The 23,808-nt window shown below is 40.9% G+C and overlaps 1 protein-coding gene across 14 annotated transcripts in view; it reads right to left on the bottom strand.

Moving 5' to 3' along the window:
* Positions 1 to 23,808, bottom strand: part of WNK2 (WNK lysine deficient protein kinase 2) — a 120,171-nt gene that overhangs the window by 78,078 nt on the left and 18,285 nt on the right. For all 14 annotated transcript variants that reach the window (XM_074914332.1, XM_074914333.1, XM_074914335.1 and 11 more), the window contains exons 3-4: positions 2,646 to 2,818; positions 1,479 to 1,699 (exon numbers count right to left, since the gene is read on the bottom strand). In XM_074914332.1, the coding sequence (XP_074770433.1) occupies positions 1,479 to 1,699; positions 2,646 to 2,818 (394 nt within the window). The remainder of the gene's footprint in view (positions 1 to 1,478; positions 1,700 to 2,645; positions 2,819 to 23,808) is intronic.

Below are 23,808 nucleotides of genomic sequence, written 5' to 3'. Positions count from 1 at the left end.
AAAAAAAAAGTGAAGAAATACAGATCCTCAACAGGAAAAACCCCACCAATTATTAGAAGCTAAAACCAAGAGAAACTTAAAAGATATAAACCAACATGACTGCATGAAAATCAAGAAGGTTAAGCAGACTAACAAGTAGTCTAGGCAAGTACATATCCAAAATTTCTATCATTTTGACTTCAATGATACTGGGGTCCCCTAAGCATTAAGGTTAATACTTTTATAGGAGTAATTGTAAAGAATTATTATATCTGAAAATTTGTGATGCTAAAATAATTATTTAAGCAACCACTGCTTAAAAGATAAGATACTATTTTCACATATAGTAAGGGAACAATAATTGTCACTATCAGTTCGCTGACTAATTACCTAGAATCTAAGTTTCATTGATATTGTAAGCTGAAATATGACCGCAAGCATGATAACGTCCCCCACTTTCACCACAATTTCTCAGGAATTTGCAGCTTCCTAAAACCACCACCTATAGATCTGAACAAGGGAGATTTGCTATGGAAGCTTGAGTGAAAAAAAAAAAAAACCACAGAAAAAAACTAAACCAAAACCACCACAAAATGTTTGTGAATTCAGAGAGACATTACATTTATACACAAAACATTAAATGTAACTTTTGCAAGGAAAAGACATCCTTCAACAGTCATTCAGAAAACGTCCTCCCAGTTCAAGCAAACCCAAGTTCTAACACTCCTCACACTGGCACCACCTAAGTGCACCAGCTATTGCATAAGCTAGTAGAAATTTCAGACCGACTGATTTTAAATTAATTGCAGATGTTGTTTCAGCAGAACTCTGCCAGGACAGTGTCAAGGCAGGGATGAGCTCTGCAGTTGCCTGCAGAAGCAGCCTGTTTTGCTGATGCCCCAGTAAATAGGGGTAAGGTGTTCCAGGCAGACCAGCTCCCCTGCGACCTCTCTGCAAAGGAAAGAAGCCCATCTCCACAGGGCACTACTGCCTCTCCCTTCAGCAAAAGTATCTGTCCCTGCCCCAGAATCACTAGAAGCAGAAGACTTCCCAAGGGCTTCCCCAGGCTGTTGCAGCACTCCCTTGGTTCGGGAGAGCAGAGCATTCTTTCTCTCCCCTCTCCTCTTTCTCCCACCCGCTCCCCCAGCAGGCACTGAGCCTGTTCTCATCCTCCTGAGGCACACAAGCTGCTGAGAACCCTTGCTGCTCCTTTTGAAGGAGAGAGGAGAAGGATCTGGGGATACCAAGTAATATTTCAATTAAAAAACAAACCAAAAAAGTGTTTTACTATTGCAATACAGAAGGAAGGAGAAAAGGAAGTCATGATACCATTCCCTACTGATTTTTATAGTGGTATGAAGGGAACAGTCACAAAACTACTTTAATATCTGCTACCAACCTACAAGTCAAAAAAACACCAATAAAAAATGTGAAAGATAGATATTAAAAAGACAACCACCATACCAACAGAAGGAAACCAAGGAGAACAGGAAGATTACCTATCACACTTTTGGCAAACGAAGCTCTCTTGAGGGTTGCCAGACCCAAGTCTCCTATTTTCACAGATCCAGTTGGTCCAGTAATAAAAATGTTGTCGCATTTTAAGTCTCTGTGAATTATTGGTGGAGTTCTTGTGTGCAAGAAAAGAAGACCTTTCAGGATTTGCCGGCACCAACTACGCAGAACTTTTGGTTTCATCACTTTAAATCTTTTCAAATACCTAGAGCACAAACATACACAGAAGTGGGTACAAAGAAAATGAAGTGTTATTAGAGAGATTCTAGGGGCTTTAGCAGCTGAAACTCCATTCTGGATAAAAGCCCCTTATTAGATATCATAATAGCAGCTCAGAAATATCACAAAATTGAAAAGAATACATCTTTTCAAAGGAGGAATTAGAGCATTCATTTTTATGGAGAAAAATAATAAGCATTTCTGGTGAAAATACAACCAAATATTTGCAAGACTAATAGTACAGCAATTCATCATGCAGAAAGCAGCTTCAGAATATGTTTCATATTTTTAACCACAAGGCATTGACCTCTGTACCATGCACCTGCATTTTTTCCATTTACCTAAAACACTGACTGGGAAGGTACATTTTGGAAAAGATGTAAAACCTGCTAACGCACTGGCAGAGTAGCACAACAGATATATGCAATGAGTACTGCTCCCATTGGGGCTGAAAATCTGTTCCAGAATTTATGCCAAATGCTTTGTATCAACCTTAACAAGATTGTCAGTACCAAAAGCTATTAATATTATTTAGTAGATAACCTAGAGCACCTTCTGCTTCAAAAAGAGATTCTACCATTCAAGTGCTATTCTATCCGAATTTTCTAACAAAACATGCAAATACAACCACAAAAGCAATCACAAAAACACACTCTGACAAATTAAAACATCACAGGCATAAGATGAAACACACCAGAGAACAGCTTCTAGTTGTGTAACTGAAACAGGAGAGCAGGGAAAGGGAGATGGAGGCCAAAATTCTTCCTGTCAGATCAATGCAGTTCAAATGCAGGGACAAATGACAGGCACCAGAGAACAGCTCTATATTTTTTTTTTATCTGGAGATGCCTTTTTTCAGAATATGAAAGTAGGATTTTTCTAAAAATTTCCATCGCTATTCTTAGCCTCCTCACCAGGAGCGCAGTACTTACGTCTTTAGTGTTCCAGAGGTCATCAATTCAGTAACCAGCACGATGCATCTTTTGCCTTTTACACAGGATTCCCAGAAGTCATAAAATCTCACAATGTTTGGATGCTGTAGACCTTTCAACATTTCTGCTTCCTCTTTAAATCTCTGCCTCTCTACTTTTGTGAGTTTTCTGTCCTACAATCCAAAATAAGATATTATTAGTAGTGAACAAAACTAAAATAAAGGCACTGCACTGCTAGGGTATTCTGAATTTTAGATTGGTTTTATGCTTATATCAAGAGCAATTATAAAATCTTTTATGCAGGAGATGAGCAGCGTGTATGAACTAGGGCACTCGCCTTAAATCCAGTATCAAGAAGACAAAGACTTGTCTCTGAACAAAGATGTCTGTGCTATTCAACGCATTAATATTTCAGGCAAACACACACATCTGTGGCTTGGTGGATCAACACACATCTATATACTGCTTGTTTCGGTTTTGTGAGGCTCGTTATCTGAATTAACAGACAGAGGATTTCACTTCCAGGTAAGAGTGGTTTTACCACTACGCTGCTGCCGTCTTGCTGCCATGACTGCTCCTGGGAAGTGATGGCAGTGACCACCCAGTGAGCTTCCTCGGCAACAGCACTGGGCTGTGTGGCCTATTTCTGTAGAGACAAGTTAAAAACAGTACCACCCTCCAAAAAAACAAACATTTTTTTTATTTGCTTGCTATTTTGCCTAATTTTACAGGCTCCTCTATAAAGTTAGCAAAGGAAGGATTTAAAACTGTTCTTCAGCCTCTTCTTATAGGCTGCACATTGGCTGCATGGAAATACTTATTTGTTTAGATTAGAAACATGAGGAATGTCAAACTACTCTGGTTTTCCTATAGAAATTTAGAAGCATTTACCACAAACTCTAGGATGTGGTGACCCTGCAAGGAGCACACAGACCCCCTCTCCTCCTCACCGCAGGGTCAGCAGAGGCCTACGGGGCTGCCTGGACCTCATGAGCTACATGGAGACCCCAACACCAAGCAGCTCAGATGCACGCTCCAGCCTCTTTAGATGATGTAAAAGAGAAAAATGGGAGTTTTACTGAAGACCACACCACTGTCACCTGGTTTGTCTCCCCTGAACAGCTGGTTAGGCTGGGAGCACTTCCCCACTGCCCTAGAAACAAAGGGGTTTTGTTCTTTAAAAGGTACAACTGCGTAGCTCTTCTTTCTTACAGAAGTAAAGGCTCACAAACCACTAATATTAATTAGTTCATACTTTAGACATGCTCCTTTCCTCAGTTCACTTAAGCATGTTTATAAGAGCATATACCTATTGAATTAAATTGGCAGCCAGCTGATTTGTAACCAAGATTCACAGGCATCAGGCCACTGCTGTTTTGATAGCCTGCCCTCACCTGCAGTAGCAAAGAACTGGATATGGGAATGAGAATTTCTGCAGCTACAAACAAGTCAGCTTTACACAGAGACTTCACGAGAGGAAAAGCAAGGTTGAAACGATGCTTTGGCTCTTGGAAGACAGAAAAGCTGCTTCTCCAGTGGTGTGTGGAACATTTGCCTTTTACACCATGGCTGCTGAGGAGGTTCTCAGGTTTTTTTACAGCTTATGGAGCAGCATCAGAGCTAACACTGCCCCGGAGCAACAGCAGCCACCTGGGCTGGCATGGGAGGGTGCCCCAGGGGGCCAGTGCCAGATCCCCAGGAGCACCCCATGCCCCCAAAGCCAGCAGCAGAGAGCATGGCAGTATTTCTGCTGCTCTGTAGCAACTGCAGTTTTTCTGTGTTTAAAAAAAGAGAAAAAAAGCATGTGCTGTCCAATGAGCCCGGAATGAAGAGCCTGAGAATTGCTTTCAAATCCATCACTTTTGCCCCTACTGCTGAGTTTCCTCTTAATTTAAACCCTGTAGAATAAATCAGACACACTACTATTAAGGAGGAAAAGGAGCAAGTCCTTGTGTGAGACAGGAAGAGCAGAGTGTGGGCTAGCAGAGAAAGGAAAAGGCGGCGACAAGATCCAGCAGTTGTTTAAAAACCTTCTAATTAAAAAAAGGTAATACCATACCCCTTGACTCTCATTTCCAGATTTCTGAGCACTGTGAGAAATTTTCCACTGCTACTTTAAAAAATATCCTTCAGACATTGCAGACAATCATATTCTGTATATTCTACATATTATGGGTGCCAGATCATTCAGGCTGTTGTCTGAAATCAAAGTATTAAGATGGGCAATTGCAACAAAGTGATTCTGGCAGACAAATATGTTTTATCTATAACTACAGTAGAAAGAACCTGGATTTTTTTTTTTTCCATCAGAATGATAGCTGAGCACCTCTGTCAGAAGAAAGCCTGGGTACCAGTACTAGTGCCTGATGGCGAGGCAAGGGCAGGGAAGACGCACAGGCAGGGCCTGGGGCAGAGCAGCCAGCCTTGCACGCTGAGCTCTCTGCCACGGGAGGAGTGCCGCACTGCAAGGATTCAACCTTTCCTAAATTCCTCCAGGCTGAACCTGACACGTGAGTCGTTGGCCAAAGCATAAGCTGTTTCTGAAAGGGCTTAACAGTTGCACTGTTTTCTATTCTGAAGCAGCAAAACCACCCATTTAACTGCATGACTCAACTGGGGTTTAATCCAAACTCAAAAATCTTCATTGGGATCACAGGCACTTATTCCCCATCATATAATCCACACAAGGTGAAATGTCTTTATGCTGAACCTAAGGGTGTAAGCCTGAAATAACCTTAGAACATCAGATTTTAAGATGGGGAATAGGAATCTTTGAAGTGGTTATGCCAAAGAAAGCTAATCCATTTTATTGGATTTAAGGCATCACTTTGCATAACCCAGATTTACCAAAATCTAGGGGAATGAAGCAAGTTTCCAGGTTCATCCAAGGAATCATCAACCATCACACTATCTTGCAGCAGCAGATGTTTACAACATTGTACAGCTGAACAAGGAGGTTCAGGGACGCTGAGTTACACGACAGCCCTGCTCCTCCATAGTTTCACAAGTGCAACAGCAGCATCACGCCAAGTTGAGCAACAAGCTTGTCTGTCAGTCTGCTCCACTGCATTTATGGCATTACTGCTATTCTGAGCTTCCTCAAGACATGGGACTTGAATCTTGGGAAACCTTCTTCTTGATGTGATCTGGGAGATATCACTATGAGTTTGCAGATATCTACAGACTTCGTCTTGTTTTAAGGCATTCACACTTCATGGCTCTTTCTCTCCTTGCTGGGACACAAAGTCTTAGCTCAGGAGGCAATACTGTAATTCCATTTCAAATAATTGAAAGCTTCTTGGGCCTACTACTTAGCTCAAAGGTTTCTAAAACAAACTTCAATCTTCAGGAGACCACAGCAAATCGCACTGAGCTGGTCCAACTTTTCCAGGCAAACAGAAGTTAAACAGAACCAAGCAAGAAGCAAGACAGCTGCTGGGTTTGTGTTACTGCCAAGAAAGAATCCATACATTTAACTTGTTTCTCCATCTCAAACCGAAAAAAACTTCAGTACAGACCTTGATGGTGGCACAGCTAGTATCAGAGCACCAGAGGGAGTGGACAGAGTAACAAGGAGCTTTCTCACCCTCAGAGCTACATCTGTATCAGCTTTGCAAACACATACACGATGCAGTCTCACCGACTGCCTGTTATTTTACTGCAGTGCCATAGCTAGAACCATGCCTAGCGGCAATGAAAGCACTAAGTCATACAAAACACAAAAGGAGATAGGAGACAGCATCCACTGCCACGCAGCCTACAAACAGGCTGGTTTAAAAAGGCATTCCCCGGTGCAGCCGTGCTGATCCACGCTCAGCTGCCTTAACCCTGAGCTGAAAATTTGACATTTTGTCGTTACAGCTACTCTGGGCTCCTGCAGTTAAGTGCTTATGGAGCACTTCTGAGGAATAAACCACACCAGCAAGCGTTCATGGTGTCTTCAGACACAGCATCACCAGTCACAAACACCGTCCACTCTCATACACAGCCTGTCTGGCTTATGGCTCCATGATTTCACCTTCCTTATAGATAAATAAGCATTAATTGGGTTGGGAATATACAATGTATCCTTCACTATGAAGGGCAATCTAACATATTAAACAAGTGGTAAGAAGAGGTTATAAATTGTAAACTATCTTTCCTTCATTAATTTTCCTAGCTTTCCTGTTGCAAATCAGATAACTGCATGGTCAGTTTTAAGCATCAAACCACTGAAATCTATTCTCTTCTTTCTGGAAGGAAGAAATAATTCCCAATTAGTACTTTACAGCCTCGCTCTTGGTAAATTACACACCCATTCAGGGAGACTGGACTAAAATGATGTTTGCAGCAGGAAGCTACATTAAAATGAGTTTCCTGCCCGCAAATCATATTTCTGCTAATCTAACACATATACGTTCTCTACTTCTCCCTACTCATTGCAGACAGGGCAAACAAATTCTTCTCTTTGTTAATATAAAATTTATCCCTTCATTAAGTTCCTTAGTAGGGAACAGCAAAGACTGGAATTAGTAAGTAAATGTGTTAACAAAATGAAAGAGAAAGCTTACAAATTAAATTTCTGGAATGACACCCAAATTAACAGCAGGAACATGTTCTGTTAGTCATCCCTAAGCATCATTTCCTCCAGGTTGTAACATATGGGGTCTGACTAAGACTTTGAAAGTTATACAAGCAAGAGACTGGCTTTCACCTGAGTCTTTAGAAGATTTCTAACAGATTAAAAACTGAGGCCAAGTTTCTTGCCTACTTACTTTTGAGGGACTAATAGATTTATTTGGAAATAAACTACATCCGCTTCCCCTGAGAAGAGGGGATCAAATGAAAGAAAGAAAAATAAGACCACACACAAATATTTTTTACATAGTAATGCCTATAACCATGTAAGAGCAGGGTCTGAAGCATGGCTGTTACCAAACTAGAAAGCTATGCTGCTTTGCAGTTTCACTGTGTTTAAGTTCCTCCTTTTAAAGTCCTGAATTTTCAGTAACAAAAAAAAAAATTAAACTATTTAAACACGTTATAAGTGGCAATGACTCAAGAATAAACTCATGCTTGCTAGTGAATGAGCCTGGGCCTCTGTACTGCTGGTTTTCAGACAGCCAACTGTCCTGCCTCACTCTGAAAAGGCCCTTTGCTATTTTGAGAGATCCCTCCTCAGCAAGTTCACACTGTCTGTTTAGCACGTTATAGCAAAGGACATTTGAAAACCCTCTCCTCTCCTGCCCACACGCTTGTACGAGCATGTCTTCCTCCCTGGCACACAACTTGGATATATTAGCTAGACTTCTTGACATAGGGACTTCTACTTCTGTGTCCAGTTAGCCCATAAATATTTGGTGCGCGTTTTTTAAATACTTAAACTCACATAGTTGTATTTAATGATGGTTATTTAATTTTGCCTAACTGGACAAAGTCCTCATTTTGGAACAGATTAAGGTGTGTTTGGTGAAGTAAGTAGGAGCAGTAGGTCAGCAAATGAGGGAAGGGTTCACCTCTGTCATGCAGAAGCTGTAACATCTCTTGCCCACATTAGTGATGAAAAGGAAACTGAAGAGCCACTTGTGATCCTTGAACAGAAATCAAGTATCTAAAATCAGCAGAATGAACATCTGTTCATATCACTACTTTTTCACATCTAAGTGCCAAATCTGTACATTTGTTCATGTACTGCAACTACTCTTCTAATGAGAGAGTGCCTTAAGATATGAAATCAGCAGTGGGATCCATTGACAGCTTTCTCCTATGTAGCTGTCTGTTGGTTTATTGTGGATTTATGAACAGAAGTGCAGTTCTAGTCTGCCCTACAGTCACGAGTTTGATAGTGAGATACCCAGCTTGGTGGGAATAGACAGCACACTGCCCTGACACCCTGCAGTGTAAGCCAAGAACTTGCTTTGCTCTGACAGTGAACTTAGGTGGTGTTAGCTGGTACCCGAATGCAACTGTTAATTCATTAAATTCTGTTTTGTCAACAGTACTGCCTCTACAGGGAAATGTCATGATTTTGCAAAAGTTTTCAAATTTTAAAAATCCAATGGCTTTTAGAAATAAAGATGAACAACAGCATGTTTTGGAAGAAAAAATAAAAACAATTTTTGAATTTAAAATGAAGACTTTTAGTGCAATCACCTTTTGCATTTCACATTAAGACTTATCCAATCCACTATCAGAGGAATCCAGGACTTCTCCCAAAGACACTGAGAACAAACGCAGGCTCAGACACACAGCAGTTGGGACTGTGAAGAGCTCAAGATATTACTGACATAGCTGCTCACATGTACCAGCTCTATGTCTTTATTATTATGCCTATGCTATAAATTTTTAATAGCATTTAGGACCTTTTATTCCCACACCCTGTACATTCAATTATGAGCACATATCATTTAAAGTATCTTAAAGGAGAAAATCTGCTTTCTGTGAACAAACAGCAGATGCCGTTAGACAACTTGCAAATCAGGAAAAAAAATTTACAGCTTCATTATGTATCAGCATTCAGCCAACATTCTTCTTCACTAAGTCACCCTCGGTGAAGTTACAGCCTGCTATTTGTTAACTGTATTAGTGAAGCACGGCGAAGTTTCCCAGTGGTAACTCATCTTACAAACGCATAAAAAGCAGCCCTTGCCCCAAGGATGCTCACAATTCAATAAGCAGGAGCTACAGAACAGGCTGAGATGTACTTAATTGTCTGAGTTGTTGCTACACATCTACAGAAAATCAGGAGCTGAATTCAGATCTTGATGGCTAAATCTGGCACTCTAGAAAAGGCTGAGCTTGCTTTTTTGCTGGATGCAAGCACAGCTTGCTACTTTTTAAATTGCTTATGGGACATATCAAAGTCTTGTGGCAGCAGAACGATGAGATTCACACCTTCTACTGAAGGTCAGAACTCTAAAAAACTTGTCCTGCAAGGTGCATGAGGAAGGGGAATCAACATCTCAAATAACAAATCTCGACTTAAGAGCCATGAAAACATCTAAGAAACCCAACACCATGGGCAGAGACCATGTTTTACGGATGAAAACCTCCCAACACAACTGCACTATGATAACCTAAGGTTAAACAAAAAAGTTCTTGTCACAAGCAATTGACTTAATTGCAGGCAGCACCCCATTAACTCTCTTAATTACCAGTGCTTCACAGGTTCCACATAAGCTTGTAATTTTAGATGAAATACCAAAAACAGTTTAGGCTTGCCTCACAAAATTACTTTTTCAAAGGAAACAGTGAAATCAATGTGTGAAAAAAGCTGGACAAACCCTGTGACACCGGATCACTTTGGTCACACAGAAGGAAGACACCAAACCACCAAAGAACATTTTAGACATCATGAGAATTTGGTATTTTCTGGAATTTACTTCTGAACCTAACATTCATTAAAGTTTATGCAACAGTTTGTGCTATTTTTAAAAAGCGTGTTCCTTCACCTACTTCATGTCATCCATAAACACAGTATTTGGGCATGTAAAATGTCTAACACCACAAGACATAACATCTCAATCAGATAAAGCCAAATGCCCATGTGCACATGATCCTGGTGTCGTGCACCACCCGCAGCGGGCTCCTACTTCTGTCTTCATTTCTAAGGGGTTTGAAAGAACACGAGTTGCAGGCTGGAAGACTCAGAAATAAGATGCAAATACCTCCAAATACAATGGCTGATGCTTTTGCAGTTTTAATCACTGTGGTTATGAGTTATCCTTGTTTTGGTGCTAGACTTTTCTATACCACCCAGCTAGACAAAGGAGGTGTCTCCAGCCGTCCCTCGGAGGCTCAGTCCTTCTGGCCTTGACCACAGGAAGAGTGGAAAGAGACATCAGTGCTGCTGCCTAAAAATCATCTTTGGAAAGCTGGAAATGTGTGGAAGGAAGAAAGGAGATGCCACTGCCCTCAGAGGGCTGGTGTTCCCCAGTATAACATGACAGATAAAATCTGTCTCCAGACCAGTAAAGCAGCAAGGCGCTTGCATGCAGACAGAAGTCATCCAATTTTTTTCTTCTTTCAGCTTCTCTCCTTACTCCAAGGCAATTTTCAAACTAAGTTATTTTATGGGTATGAAATCCCCTTCAGTTTCTCTTTGCTATGTGTTTGCTAAGTAGAAGTGCTGTCTTTCCTAAAAAAGAGGGGGTGCTCTTCCTTGCCTGCCAGGGAGACCCAGATGGAGAAGGAAGCACTACCACCTTTCTCAGCCTTCTGAGATGGACTGAAAACATTGCCATTTACCCCATGTTACTATTCAGCATGCAAATGTTAATGCTCCTTTAGTCAATAAGCTTTGCCAGCCAAAATTAACCCAGCATAAAAGAATTAGCAGAACAAGGCAAGTTTTATTCAGCTCTTCCCTGGCAAATTTAATCTGAGTGTGTCTTGTGTAGCATTCAATCCTGCCTTTCTAACAGGCAAATATCATTTTCATCCCATTATTGCTACCACTTCCTATCCTGCTATAACCTAGCAATTCCATACTTCAGTTTATAAAACAAAGTGAAATGTTCTTACCAGCAAATTAACTATAATCCACCAGTAACCCTATGTACAGAATAGGATGTTCAGTTACAGTCACAAATATTCAGAAATCATAAAACCATTTCACTGTACCCTGAGTGGAGCCACATAACATGTACCTTCCAGCACTGTAGGTACTCTGAAGGGTAAAAAAATCTGTCGAAACAGTACATCTGCTAAGACCCAAAGAAACATTTGCATGGCTTTACAGTTTCAGTAAAATACTTTGTAAATTATTCAAGTTTTCTTTGCACCAGTAGCAAAACTGAGCACTAGCTAAATCAGATTAGCTTCTGTCTGCTGACACTTTATGAATGGAAGAACACGTGACATTTATATAATGACTTTTAAATGCCTTCACTTCATATTAGTTTTTATCATTCGTGAAATATGTTTAGGAAAGTCACTTAAAACAAACCATTCCATTTGGAATGGTTTTATTTAAGCAGAAATGCAGTAGCACGAACTATATCATGTTTGTAATGGAGACTGTTCAAGTCAGAGCTTGTTTTCTGCCTCCAAAATTAAGCCCTTGAACTGTGTTGGATTCCCTAGTCAACCACAAGTTGGGCAGTCTCACCAATTCTGGAAGGTACCCACCGAACAGGCCTTCACACTTGGTCTCTAATTACAGGCTAAGTATATTTATTTTAGGAAACTACCTCAAATATTTCCAAATTCATAACAAAATCAAAACAAAACCCCCAAACACCCCAAGGCTCCCCACCAAACCAGACAGCCAGACTAAGAACCATTTAACAGCCCTGCCTGTAGTGGGCTGTAGAAAGAGATAGTTTCAGAGTTCTTTAAATCATGGTTCTTACACAGAGATGAATTCACATTTAATTCGATCATTCTTCTCACAAAAAACACCTTGTGTCACATAAAAGCAGAGTTAAAAGCTGTTTCTTACTTGTTTCTGTCCATCCAACGCAGCACAATACTTGAAGACCTTAAAACACAGGAGCAAAGTGGAGCTGAGCCCAGGAGAGTGCTGAGAACATCAGGAGGTCCCCTCAGTCTTGCTGGCTGGGACTGCAACAATCACCTCGAGCTCTCCGTGCAGAAGAACAATTTGTACTTTCTGTCTCCTTTATCACCCCAACGACTGCAGCCTTTATTTAGCTGGGCATATTTTCTTCCTGCAGAAGAGCTAGCTGCCTCGGTGCATAAGCCAGGTGAGCAAGGAAAACTTGCCCACGCAGCCTTCAATATAATTGAGCACCTCAATTTTCCATGTCTCTCTTCCATGAAACAAGAAAGACTGAACAAGTGCATGTGTGTCTACGTACATACATGCTGAATTATATTGAGGGAAAGGAATATAAAATAGCTAGGCAACAGAAAAGTGATGGGTCTTTGCACAGACCTTACTTTAATAGTGGCTTAATGGATCCTGAAGAGAAACTTTTCCAGTCCTTCTCTCACATTGTGGCCTGCTGAGCCACCTACACCTAGTCACTTAATTCTTCTGTGCCCATGTTTTATATCTCTAGGACACAAAAAAGTGTTAAGGAGTTCCATGGTACACCCTGGAGACCTATGGTTAAGAGACACAATAACCAGCAGTATCATGACCTCTTCCTCCTCTCAACTGGCTTCTGTTTTCTGATAAGGACCTTTTGGGGAGTTAGTGGGAAGAGAATACAGCTAAATAGTCCTCTAACATGACTTGTTCTGTTTTGAAAAAAAAAAAATCCTTGCAGAGGGCTATATTATAGCAAATACCCAACTTAAACTCCTGCCAGAAAATTCAAGAGTCTCAGAGGCCCCGGAGCTGCACCAGAAACACTTTGCTCTCATTCCAGCCCTGTTCCACAGCACACTGCACCTAAGGGTCAACTGCTTGCTGCTGCTGGAACTAAGATTCAGAAGAAAAACATATGTGAAACGATATAGGGCAAAGATGAAGAAAAAAGCCAATAGGCCATCTTTTCTGCTGTATCAGCTCTGACTGAAAACAAGCATTGCCTATATGTCCTTGCCACACTTCTGCAAAATAGGGACAGGGACCTTTCACGGTCACAAAGACACTTTGGAGGTTAGGGTATGCCAGCTCCTGAACACTTATACAGTAACCGAGTTTGGAAATGTCTTACTTGGGAACCTTTTAAAATGCTGAAAAGAGCTGTCACTTTTTGTGCATTCCTACCACTTGACAACCTGTTAGAAAATACGCAAGGGCAAATGCTGCACTCCTGGCCAGGATACAGTAATCAAAGGACATTAACCCATAACGGTTAAGAATAAAGCTGAAAACATCACATTTGTAACAAAATATTTCCTTTTTCTTTCTTTACCCTCCTGCAAAGCTTGATATTCTATAGCCCTGCCCAAAAGAATAACACTAGCTCGTCAGCTAAAACACACTAACAGCTAAAAATTTAACTTCCCATTCCTTGAACAGCAAAGCATGAAAGGGCAACATCAACATGGGTTTATGAGAAACAGATCCTTGCCACTTTTCAGTGAGATTATATGTTTGGGTTGATAAAGATAATAACATCAACATAATAAACTCAGATTTCTGCAATGCATTTGCTGCACATTAAGAAAGAATAAGAATGGAACAGGAAACATCTATTTACATAAATTGATTAAAAATTGGGTAAGCAATCAGTCACAAAACATAAGTTACACATAAAAAAATACCTGTCCTTGATGATTTTCGAGAGGTTCTGCAGGACTTAGATTTTGTTCTAATTAAGTGATTTGTATTTTTATAAAGAGCTGTGGAAAAAAGCCCATTTTGAAAAAAATTAAGGGAGTGTTGAAGCACAAAGACAACAGGTCACAAACAGAGACCAAGATACTCATGTAACCTGGATGCAAGCAGCCTGACAATGCTTGGCTGAGAGGAGCTTGTGTAACTCAGACCAGAGACCAGTCAGCCAGCGCAGGGGCTGGAAATCCAGCCTTGCTAAGCAGCGACCCTAAACGAGACCTAGGGAGGCCAGCACAGGCAAGCAGAGCCTGCTGGGCAGTGGCAACACGGGTCTGGAGCAGGACTGTGGAGCAAGCAGAATCTTCTGTATTATCCTGCTGCATAAAGCATCTGCCAGTGCAGAGCACACTTTTCAACATTTCCCAGTTTTAAGGATGGGCTGGTAGAATGACGGCAGAGTTGGGTCATGCTGGCCATGACCAAGGAATTCAGTCTGCACAATTTATCTAAGAGAGGGTAAGAGAGTATCAGAGATTCACCCAAGAAACTCTTATGAACCAAGGTACATAGTTTCAATGAGATGATCACAGTGGTACTTCCTGACTTAAAGCCTGTGACACAGTTATGTTACAGGACACATGCCCTTGGCTAAGGTCCCAGAACACCATTTCAAAAGCTAGTTAATGAATGCAAACAAAATAGTTCAAATTTTGGCTAGACAGGACCTATGAAAACATGAAGTCAGCAGCACCAAATCTAAACAAGTGTGAGTGATGCTTAGTGATGGGAGTTCCTGCCCATCATGACAAGAGTTTGAAAAATGGAAAAGCAAAAAAAAGAAATCCTAATGAAAACAAAAACCCTATCTTGCACTGGCCTGTTCACACCTGGTAAGCATAGATACATTTCTTACAAGTCAGTGTGTTCTGAACCCTTGATCACAGCTGTTTAATAAGCCAAAAATCTCTAGCCTACAGAAGTATGGATTTTATAACACAATGCAAGGAATGTTCCATACAGTGTATTTAACAAACAGTACCAGAAATTCAGAGACTCTACAGAAAGCAATACTGATCAGAAAACTATGAGGACAAAACACTACGTATATTTTTATGAAAGACTTCAGGAACAGCATCATAAAATGGTTTGGGTTGGAAGGGACCTTTAAAGGTCATCTAGTCCAGCCCTCCCTGCAGTGAGCAGGGACATCTTCATCTAGATCAGGTTGCTCAGAGCCCGTCCAACCTGGCATGGAATGTTTCCCAGGATGGGGCATCCACCACCTCTCTGGGCAACCTGCTCCAGTGTTCCAGTGTTTTCCGCAAAATGTGTCTTCCGCATACCTAGTCTGAATCTGCCCTCTTTCAGGTTAAACTGATTACACATTCTCCTACCATAACAGGCCCTATTAAAACTCTATCTCCATCTTTCTTTTAAGCTCCCTTTAAGTACTGAAAGGCCGCAGTCAGGTCTCCCCAGAGCCTTCTCTTCTCCAGGCTGTACAAGCGCATTTCTCAGCCTTTTTTCCACAGGACACGGTTTTTGTGGCCTCCTCTGAACCTGCTCCAGCCAGATGTATGTCTGCCCTGTGCTGAGGACCCCAGAGCTGGACACAGCACTGCAGGTGGGGTGTCACCAGAGCACAGCAGGGGGACAGAATCCCTTCCCTCGACCCGCTGGTCACACTGGTGCAGCCCAGGATACAGTTGGCTTAAGAATACTTAAGAGTTTCAAAATGGGCAAATTAGGTTATGGAAAAGAATGGCCTGGTAGTTTGAGCTTCACACTTAGATTTCATTGGGTAGTGCAAGGAGAAGATACTGTCGACAGACATTCCCGCAAACAGGAAAAAACTGCAAAAGCCAGCTTTATTCTACAAACTCCCCTGAGAAGGGGCTATATAAGGATGACACTGTTCTTCGCTATCTTGCGCATTGTGTAACGACGTGTACCTACGCAAAGCAAATAAAATTTCTTTTCAATTGGGCTAGTGTTTGACTTCAAGCACACTAACAAGGCACTACAGAATGTGTGTTATACATACCCACAGAGAAATAACACAATAGAAGTGTTTGCCCTCCTCTAATTTCAGTAAATAAAAAGATTAAAATCACTTCAAATGAAACAACTAAAGAAAAAAACCAATAGTACATACAAGTATCAATTTGAGTGACACCACCTTGTTTGATTGCTTGGGGCTGTTGGGGCTTTTTTAAGACAAAATACACTGCCTGCAAAACTTAGGACTGAAGATCTGTTTGGTTCAATGTACATTAACAAAATGTTTCTGTATTCAACAGATGAATAATATTACTGCTAAACACTTACATTAAGGAGTTAAAGAATAACTTGGTTTTTTTCCAAAGATGGATCTCTCTGCTCAGGAAAAAGTTAACTGCCTACAAAACACAAAATACAGTGTAGTGAAAAACTTGACTAGAAGTCATGAAAAGTGACCTAGGATCTCTGCCTAGGTTTCATATGATTTTAAAATGCTTTAAACTCTCCAAAATTCACGTATTTCATCTCTCCTTGGAGATTTTCCTATTAATAAAGGCCAATCAATATGCCCTTTTAAGACTGCAGATGCTGGTCTCTCTGAAGTCCCTGTGGCTTGCATAGCATGAAAGCTTTCTCCTAGTATGAAATAGCAGCTTAATTACTAGTGAAGGAGAACCAGCAATTTGAGTAAGACATTTTTTTAATCGTCAGCAGTAATGGACGCTCAGTGTAAAGACTGTAAATCCTGGAACTGTTTCCCACAGTCCCCAGGATAAGTGACAGGTGAGTACACAGAAGGGCTTCATCAGTCGACAAGTTATTGTTCAGTCGTGGGGAAAATGGTACTCATACAGAAAAATGAAAGCACAGATGTCTGCAGAGTGGACTGAAAAAAAAAAAGAATGCAGGATTTAACCATGTATCACAGAACATTACTGGTAAATGCCCTACCCTGGGACAATGAAATGCTGTAGGATATATCATTGCAGGAAAACATTCAAGACCATTACTGAAATTAAAAGCAAAATAGATACCGTCAAATGATTTGTATACCTCTTTCTCAATAAAATAATTGTTTCTATATAGCATAATTTCTACAACATTCCCTCAGCTTTGCCTTTCCCCACTGTACAGCCTTAGCCTGGCTGGCACCAGGCAGCCTTGCCCTCCCCTGATGCAGCATCACACCTCATCATCTCAGACCACGGAGATACCATGCTCATGTGGAAGAGCATGTCGTGAACAGTGTTTTACTTAAGATGCTTTTGCTCAGAATTTCTGAAAGAATAGCGTCTGTCCTCCATGAAACAGCACTAAGAAGATATTTCAGTCCCTGCATGTGCCTTAATGGGTCTCAATTTTAATATTTTCAGCCCTTTAAGTATTAAAAATCCCACTTCATGTTTGAATTCATTCTTATAGTTTATTCCTCTACAAATTTTCTAGAGAGTTCAGTAAAACCTGGATTAATGCAAGGTACAGCAGACAGAAGATTAATTAATTCAGTCTAACTCAACTCATCAGTAGAGTGATCTTAAGTGTCTTGTCATCAGTTCTTGCCTAGTAACTTGCCCAGTTCCTCCCAAACCCTACCAACATATCCTTTTTGTATCACTGCATAGTAAATTCAGGTAAGATACTGTGAAAAATAGCACAAATAAGGCATGCAAATACTGTAAAAGCTTACATAAGAGGGCAGGGCTGTCTTTAAAACTCATCAGCACATTAAAACCCAAGGCCACGTACTCATTCGCAGTTGACTGTACACAAGTTCAAAGCACATGCCACAGTTTAAGTCCACACAACTGAAATCAGAAACAGCAGTTTGCGATTTTTCAGCTCACGCTGGTGTGTATACTGGGGTGAGAAGTACAAAAAAGTTCAGAAAACACATTAAAAAAAATTTTAAATCACTGTGCAACCTGGAAGCTGTTTACCCTATTGTGTGCACACTATGGGCTTCACGCACGAAAGCTGTGAAGGGTTTCTGAGCCTTCGTACTAGTTCCCAAATTAAACCTTTATTATAAATACCATTGCAGTACATTTATCTTCATTTCTCAGCCATGCCAGGACAACAAAGTGTTTTGCAGATGCTTACTCTGCCACCATGTCACAATTTTGCAGGATGAGACAGCTGCAGGGCAGCCACAGGCAGTCTGAACTCATTTGGGCCATCCTTTTCTGCAAGATTTCCATGCAGGACTATCCACATACACGCAGTGCAGCTGGCCAGAGCCCACCCTGAAAGCCTAATTACCCAGAAGACATTGGATTTATGGTGCATGTACAGCCTAACACTGAACCACTTGAGAATTACTCTGAACTAACTGGCCACTTGCTCAGATCCCTTGACATTGCACAGTCAAGCCCTCCATTTTCCAGACAAAAATTTACAGACTCAGGAAGGGGAGATACCAAAGGAAGCTTGGGCACTTGACAGCTCTACTTGTCTTGCAGGAATGTGTACCGGGTTATTTTCTTCCTTCTGGTGGTAACCATACCTCCAAGCTCTCAATCCTATAAATCATTATCCTGTTAGTATGCCAGGCAGCACCAGATTGGACATATGACACTTACCCGACTTGTTTAAAACCATCTGCCTTCATGTGCAAAGGAACAGTTCAAGTCACATAGACACTGCATTACTCTCCACAATAGCACTAGTAGAAGTGATTCATGCCATTATTAAATAATACTGTTCATGTTCGGTTAACAGAAGCACAAGGACCCATTTTTGGTTAAGAAAACACTGTCAAGGTCCATTGGTTTAATTTTATCCTGAAATGGGAGCATATGGAAAGTCATCCCATAGGGATTGGTGGTATTCTCCTAAACAGATGTTCTCGCTATAGGAAACATTTAGACGGAAAGCAGATGTGATTGATGAGATGGCTCACAAACATAAACCTTTGCCACAACAGGCACACTATTGAATTCTTGCACCATACCAACGCTTTAGAAGAAAGAAAAAGCATATAACCGACAGAAAGACAGGAAGGAGAAGGACAAACACACACATTTTGCATCCTTACAGAAACAATACTGTGTGTTAAAATAAAGCCTAGTAAAACCAGCAGTAATCTTTCCAATAAAGTTTTATTATTTCACAAAAAAAAACTACAACAAAGATACTACAGTAACCAATTTAGAGCTGATTTACCACTATAACAAATCAGATTAGTTTCTCTTTTGTTATTACTACTGTCTCTCTTAACCCACCTTAAGTTAATAACCAACAATTTCTTCTAGTCTGTTTACTTGGTTGCTTCACCAAATGTGCACCCAGCCAGTAAGAGGAAACCTACTCTCAAGAGATGAGGTGTTGTGGAAAACTAAACATTAACCTCAGTGTTTTATCCTCAGCCAAAAACTACACATTAATGCTTCACCTAAATTTAAACATTGCATTTCAGTTCTACTACGATCAAAACCAACCATGTATGTTTTGATGGTATAGGCACCAGTTCTAAATTCTCAGATTACACCAAGCAGAATCTCGCAAGCCACCCGATACACCATCCTCATGAAGATCATGTGCTCACAAACAGCAGCCTTGGCAAATGCTCAGACACAGCATTTCTAGAAAGGATCAAGAAAAGGCTCCTTCATTCTGCAGGCTTGCCATACTGTGTGCAGTTACCCTTTCAAATGAAGTTGTAGAAACACCAACTGAAAACTTTTCCAGCCCTGTCATTTAAAAAAAAAAAAAAGGAAAAAGAACACAAGTAGGCTACTTAAAATCAGAAAGACAGCAGAAAATGTCAACATCTACAGAGAACACACTACCACCACTTCCATAGCCATAAAATGAAGCTCAGTAAAATAAGGATGACAAAATTATTTCATGTATGACCTCATCACCTCCTCATCCACTGGGCTGGAAGGTAAGCACCAGAGCAATGGCGAACCATGAAGAGCCAGGGCCATGCAATGATGCTGTCCACTCCCCTTGCTGGCTCCTCTGCTCTGAAGCTTAGGAATCTCAGCTGCTGAAGCACTGTGATCACCTCTGCACGCTGAGAAAGTTGGACATTTACTTGCACAGAATGACATTTTGCTTAAAAACAGTTTATAAATTTGAAGTTGAACCACAGCCCTTATGCTATCTGAAACCAGTTCAAGGCCCTCTTAATAAGTCCAAATATAACTTGCCAACAGCTCAATTTAAAGATCACATATGACAATCCAGTTTAGGTTGGCTCCTTACCAAACTAAACCAAACTTACATAAACTATGTGTTGATAGAAATAACAGTGCTCACAGAACTCACCATATCAATATAAATGCAAACCTTGTAACCCTGAATGTGACCGATGCCACAGCACAGAATAAAAGAATTGCAGCAAGTGGGTCTGGAAGTCACCAGGAAATATCACCTGTCTACTCCCTTGCTCCAAGACAGGAGCAATGATTTCTGAATTAATCCTGACAGATCTGTACACCAGCTCCAGTGACACTCCCTAGGGATATATCTGTCAATGCCTAACTGGTCTTAGTTGGAAAGTTCTCACTTTTGTCCAGTCTACATCTCCCTAGTTTCATTTATAGTGGGCATGAAGAATCATTTATTCAACTCCTCCTTTAAGTAGGCTTTGGGGTTTTTTTCAGATACTATTCTTCAAATACCTTTACCTTCAATATCTTTATCTCAGTCACCTCCTCCCCAAACTCAACAAACCATTTCTCACTACCAGTCACATACTCTCTGCTTCTTGTTGTAACTACATGCTGGATTCTGACTGACTAGTGCACATCTTTGAAGCAAGATGGATGAAATGGTTTGCACCAGATAGCATGCTGTTAGCTATCCAAGGGAATCGTCCAACATTTTGTAGATTAAGACTAAGAGATTGGGGAACATAAACTGAAAGCAGAGTCCGTGGTTTACAGCCCCTCTGCTGATACATATCCCTGCTTTTGAGAAGAGCAGAGACTCAGTAGGTGTTTCACAGATTTTTAATTAATCTTACATCTGAAAAATAGACAGTATTTCAATGGTCAGTCTGTTGAGATTAATAAAGACTACTCAAACTTTGAGCTGGTGATTTAGTTTACCTGTGGAATCTAGAACACAATACTGCTCTAATCCGTTTTCTGGAAAAACCCTTCTGGGTACCCTGGTGCTCTGCCTTAGAATCACAGGACAAGGCATCCCAATTAGAGGAAAATCTAGAAGAGCCTACAGACACTGGAGTAATTGAGATATTAATCTTTAAACAGAAAGAGTTACTCAGAAAGGTTTGAAGAGGCTCATATATCCCTATTAGATGCTCTCCTAAACTGACAACTCAGAGGGGACTGTGATGCTCATTCTCACCAGGGCATCCTCCTTTCCCAGCGACTGTTCACAACCATGCCACCTGGGCAAGCTCACTCGTTCGCATTCCCCCCCTAGCACCACTGCTTTGTGCATGAGATGCCTGCTTTCATTTCCCACCACGGCAAGGCAAGTGACAAGTCAGACAGAAAAGGTGCTGCTCAGAAAAACACCTGCAGAGCAGCACAAATCCTGCGTCACACCAGAAAGGCAGAGAGGGCTCAGAGTTCTTCCATGATTCACTACAAATGTGGCACAGACAAGAAGAAAGAGTAATTCACACAAAACATTACCCCAAGGGAAGAAATCTTCCAAACCCCGTCTCACATTAAAGAATCAAGCCAGCTTCAGCTCAGGTTAAGGACCAAGGGCAGTATTTGGACAATCCCAGGATAGCAAGTGTAGGAAGGCATCCTCTGCTCTGACTGCACACAGTTCCCAGGCCCTGGGTTTCTCCACAACCACCCATTTATCCTAACCCCTCACTCCCCTCCTCCCTCCATGCCCTGCTAAGTCCTCAAGTCACCCCTCTTGCAAGCATCCAGTCATAAAGTTTATCTCCCCTTGGAAAATACTCAGAGTGCCTTCTCAATTTTCTGCTGCACTGACATTACATTACTCCCTCCTTACCTTCCAGAAAAAAACAAAACCAAAAATCAGATCAGTACAACATGCTTTCCAAGAGTGACCAAATTCAACCTGACACCAGCTGGGTGTGTATCAGGTTCAAGGCTACCGTACAGCCCACAAGGACAACCCGCCCATGGGTGAACCAGCAGCAGAGAAAGCCCTTGGCGTACCTGACACATAGAGGCAATGCTACTCACATGGCTCATTCATCTAAATATCTTAATTAACTCTTTTCTGAATTGCATTTCCCCTCTGCTGTGTCTAAAGAGGGGTGAATATTATGCAAACATTTGGGGATCAAGCAAAGCCTGGAATAATCACATTCCCCTTGCTTCACGTGTTGGTGTTACATGTTGAGCCTGCCTTTCCTGAATGGTCACATTTTAGTTGTCCTACAATTTGCTAGCAGATAACAGTACTTGGCCTTTATATCCACATTATATAACCGTGCCTCTGCATGCAGACAAAGCTCTCCAACATCAGCTTTTACCACATTTTCCCATGTATGTTCACAGCAATTTTGAGAGGAAGGAATATTAGGAACTCACTCTTCCGAATCACTGTCTTGCCTTAATACCACCTGTGACCATGCTTTCAGTGTCTGACCACCAAGAGGAATAGTCTCTGCAGAAACCACCCGTGCAGGGGGAAGAAAAAGCCCTAAGGGCAGTTTAACCTGAAGCTGTATTTTCACAGAGGCTGCTACATTTCCCCGTTTCCAAACAGCTCAAATTATTTTAACACTGATCCTGTCACACCTGGTTTCCCATCCCTGGTGTACCTACACAGGCATTGATAAAACAAAGGATTTCATAGCAGGTAACCCACTAACTCCTGCTTTCGTGCCCTGCCAGCCCCCTTTGCGGGCAGAGGTTGCTCCATCGGAGATGGCACAGTGCTCCCTGAGCAACCCGCCCTGCACACGGGGCAGAAAGGGAGGAGGTACAGAGGACATTCGAGGGGGCAAATTCTCAGCCACTACTGCCAAAGCTCCATTTCCGATTAAAAAAAAATCTGAATAAATTCCTCTGAAGCCAATCTCTCTGCAACAGCTGAGAAATATTGCTCTTTTAGCACAGAAGAAAACCTCCTTGATTTTTTTTCATATTTTTAACTTCATACAGAAGATTTTTGTCAACTGTAGAGTATTATACAGCACAGTCAAGTATCATAATGTACCTTCTTTCTTTATAATAAAAGGTTGATTTGAGATATAATAGTATCTTTAAATTATTATGTAAAGTGAAGAAAGGATTTCCTCACCCAATTAAATTTGCAGGCTTTTGAGAAACAAATTCAGGAATGTTTCAGCCTAAAAAAGATGTGAAAAACAGATGCAGAGAATACATGTGATCTCAAAAAAATAGGTTAATTCCTTAAATCCAGAACAAAAAACATCTCTTAATTCAAGTAACTCAGCAGAGCTTAACCAGCTTGAAATAGGACTTGGAAGAAATTATAGAAATAGGTCTTTTCAGAATGTAGGTAGTATCTTGTAAATATTTTCTGTGACATTAGTAATTTAGGATCCCTCTACAATAGGGATACCCATCTGAAAGAATAACTGGAAATAAACTGATGAAGCACAGCTAGTTATCCTAGGTAAGCCAGGACAGCCTCTCATTATTTATCAGAAACTTGAAGAAAAAAAAAGCCATATTTAAAGGAAGCCACCACAGTCCCATATGTATTAGTTTAGAGAATGTTCAGTTAGACTGAGAAGAGGATGTAACTAATAATTTTCTTATTACAGCTTTTATATGTTGGCTGCTGTTCCAAGGAAAGATGGATTAAATACCGTATCTGGTTGGTTGGACTTCAAATTAAAAGCTCTGTGATGACCTTTCATTCCCAATAGGATGTTTGGATGGTGTTTTGTTTGGTTTGTGTTCCTTTTGTTTTTCTTTTTAAAGTCTATTAACTACATTAGGTTCTCCAAAGCATTACCCTGAATAAAAACAGTTTCAAATGCAAGAGACAAAAATAGGATAGGAAACAAATATGTCAGCAGATGTTTGGCCTACAAATTCAATTCACAAA

Source organism: Athene noctua, chromosome 10 (genome assembly GCF_965140245.1).
Source record: "Athene noctua chromosome 10, bAthNoc1.hap1.1, whole genome shotgun sequence".
In the NCBI taxonomy this organism is placed as follows: Eukaryota; Metazoa; Chordata; class Aves; order Strigiformes; family Strigidae; genus Athene; species Athene noctua.
Note: the sequence above shows the minus strand (reverse complement) of the source record. Positions and strands in the feature narration are given on the sequence as shown.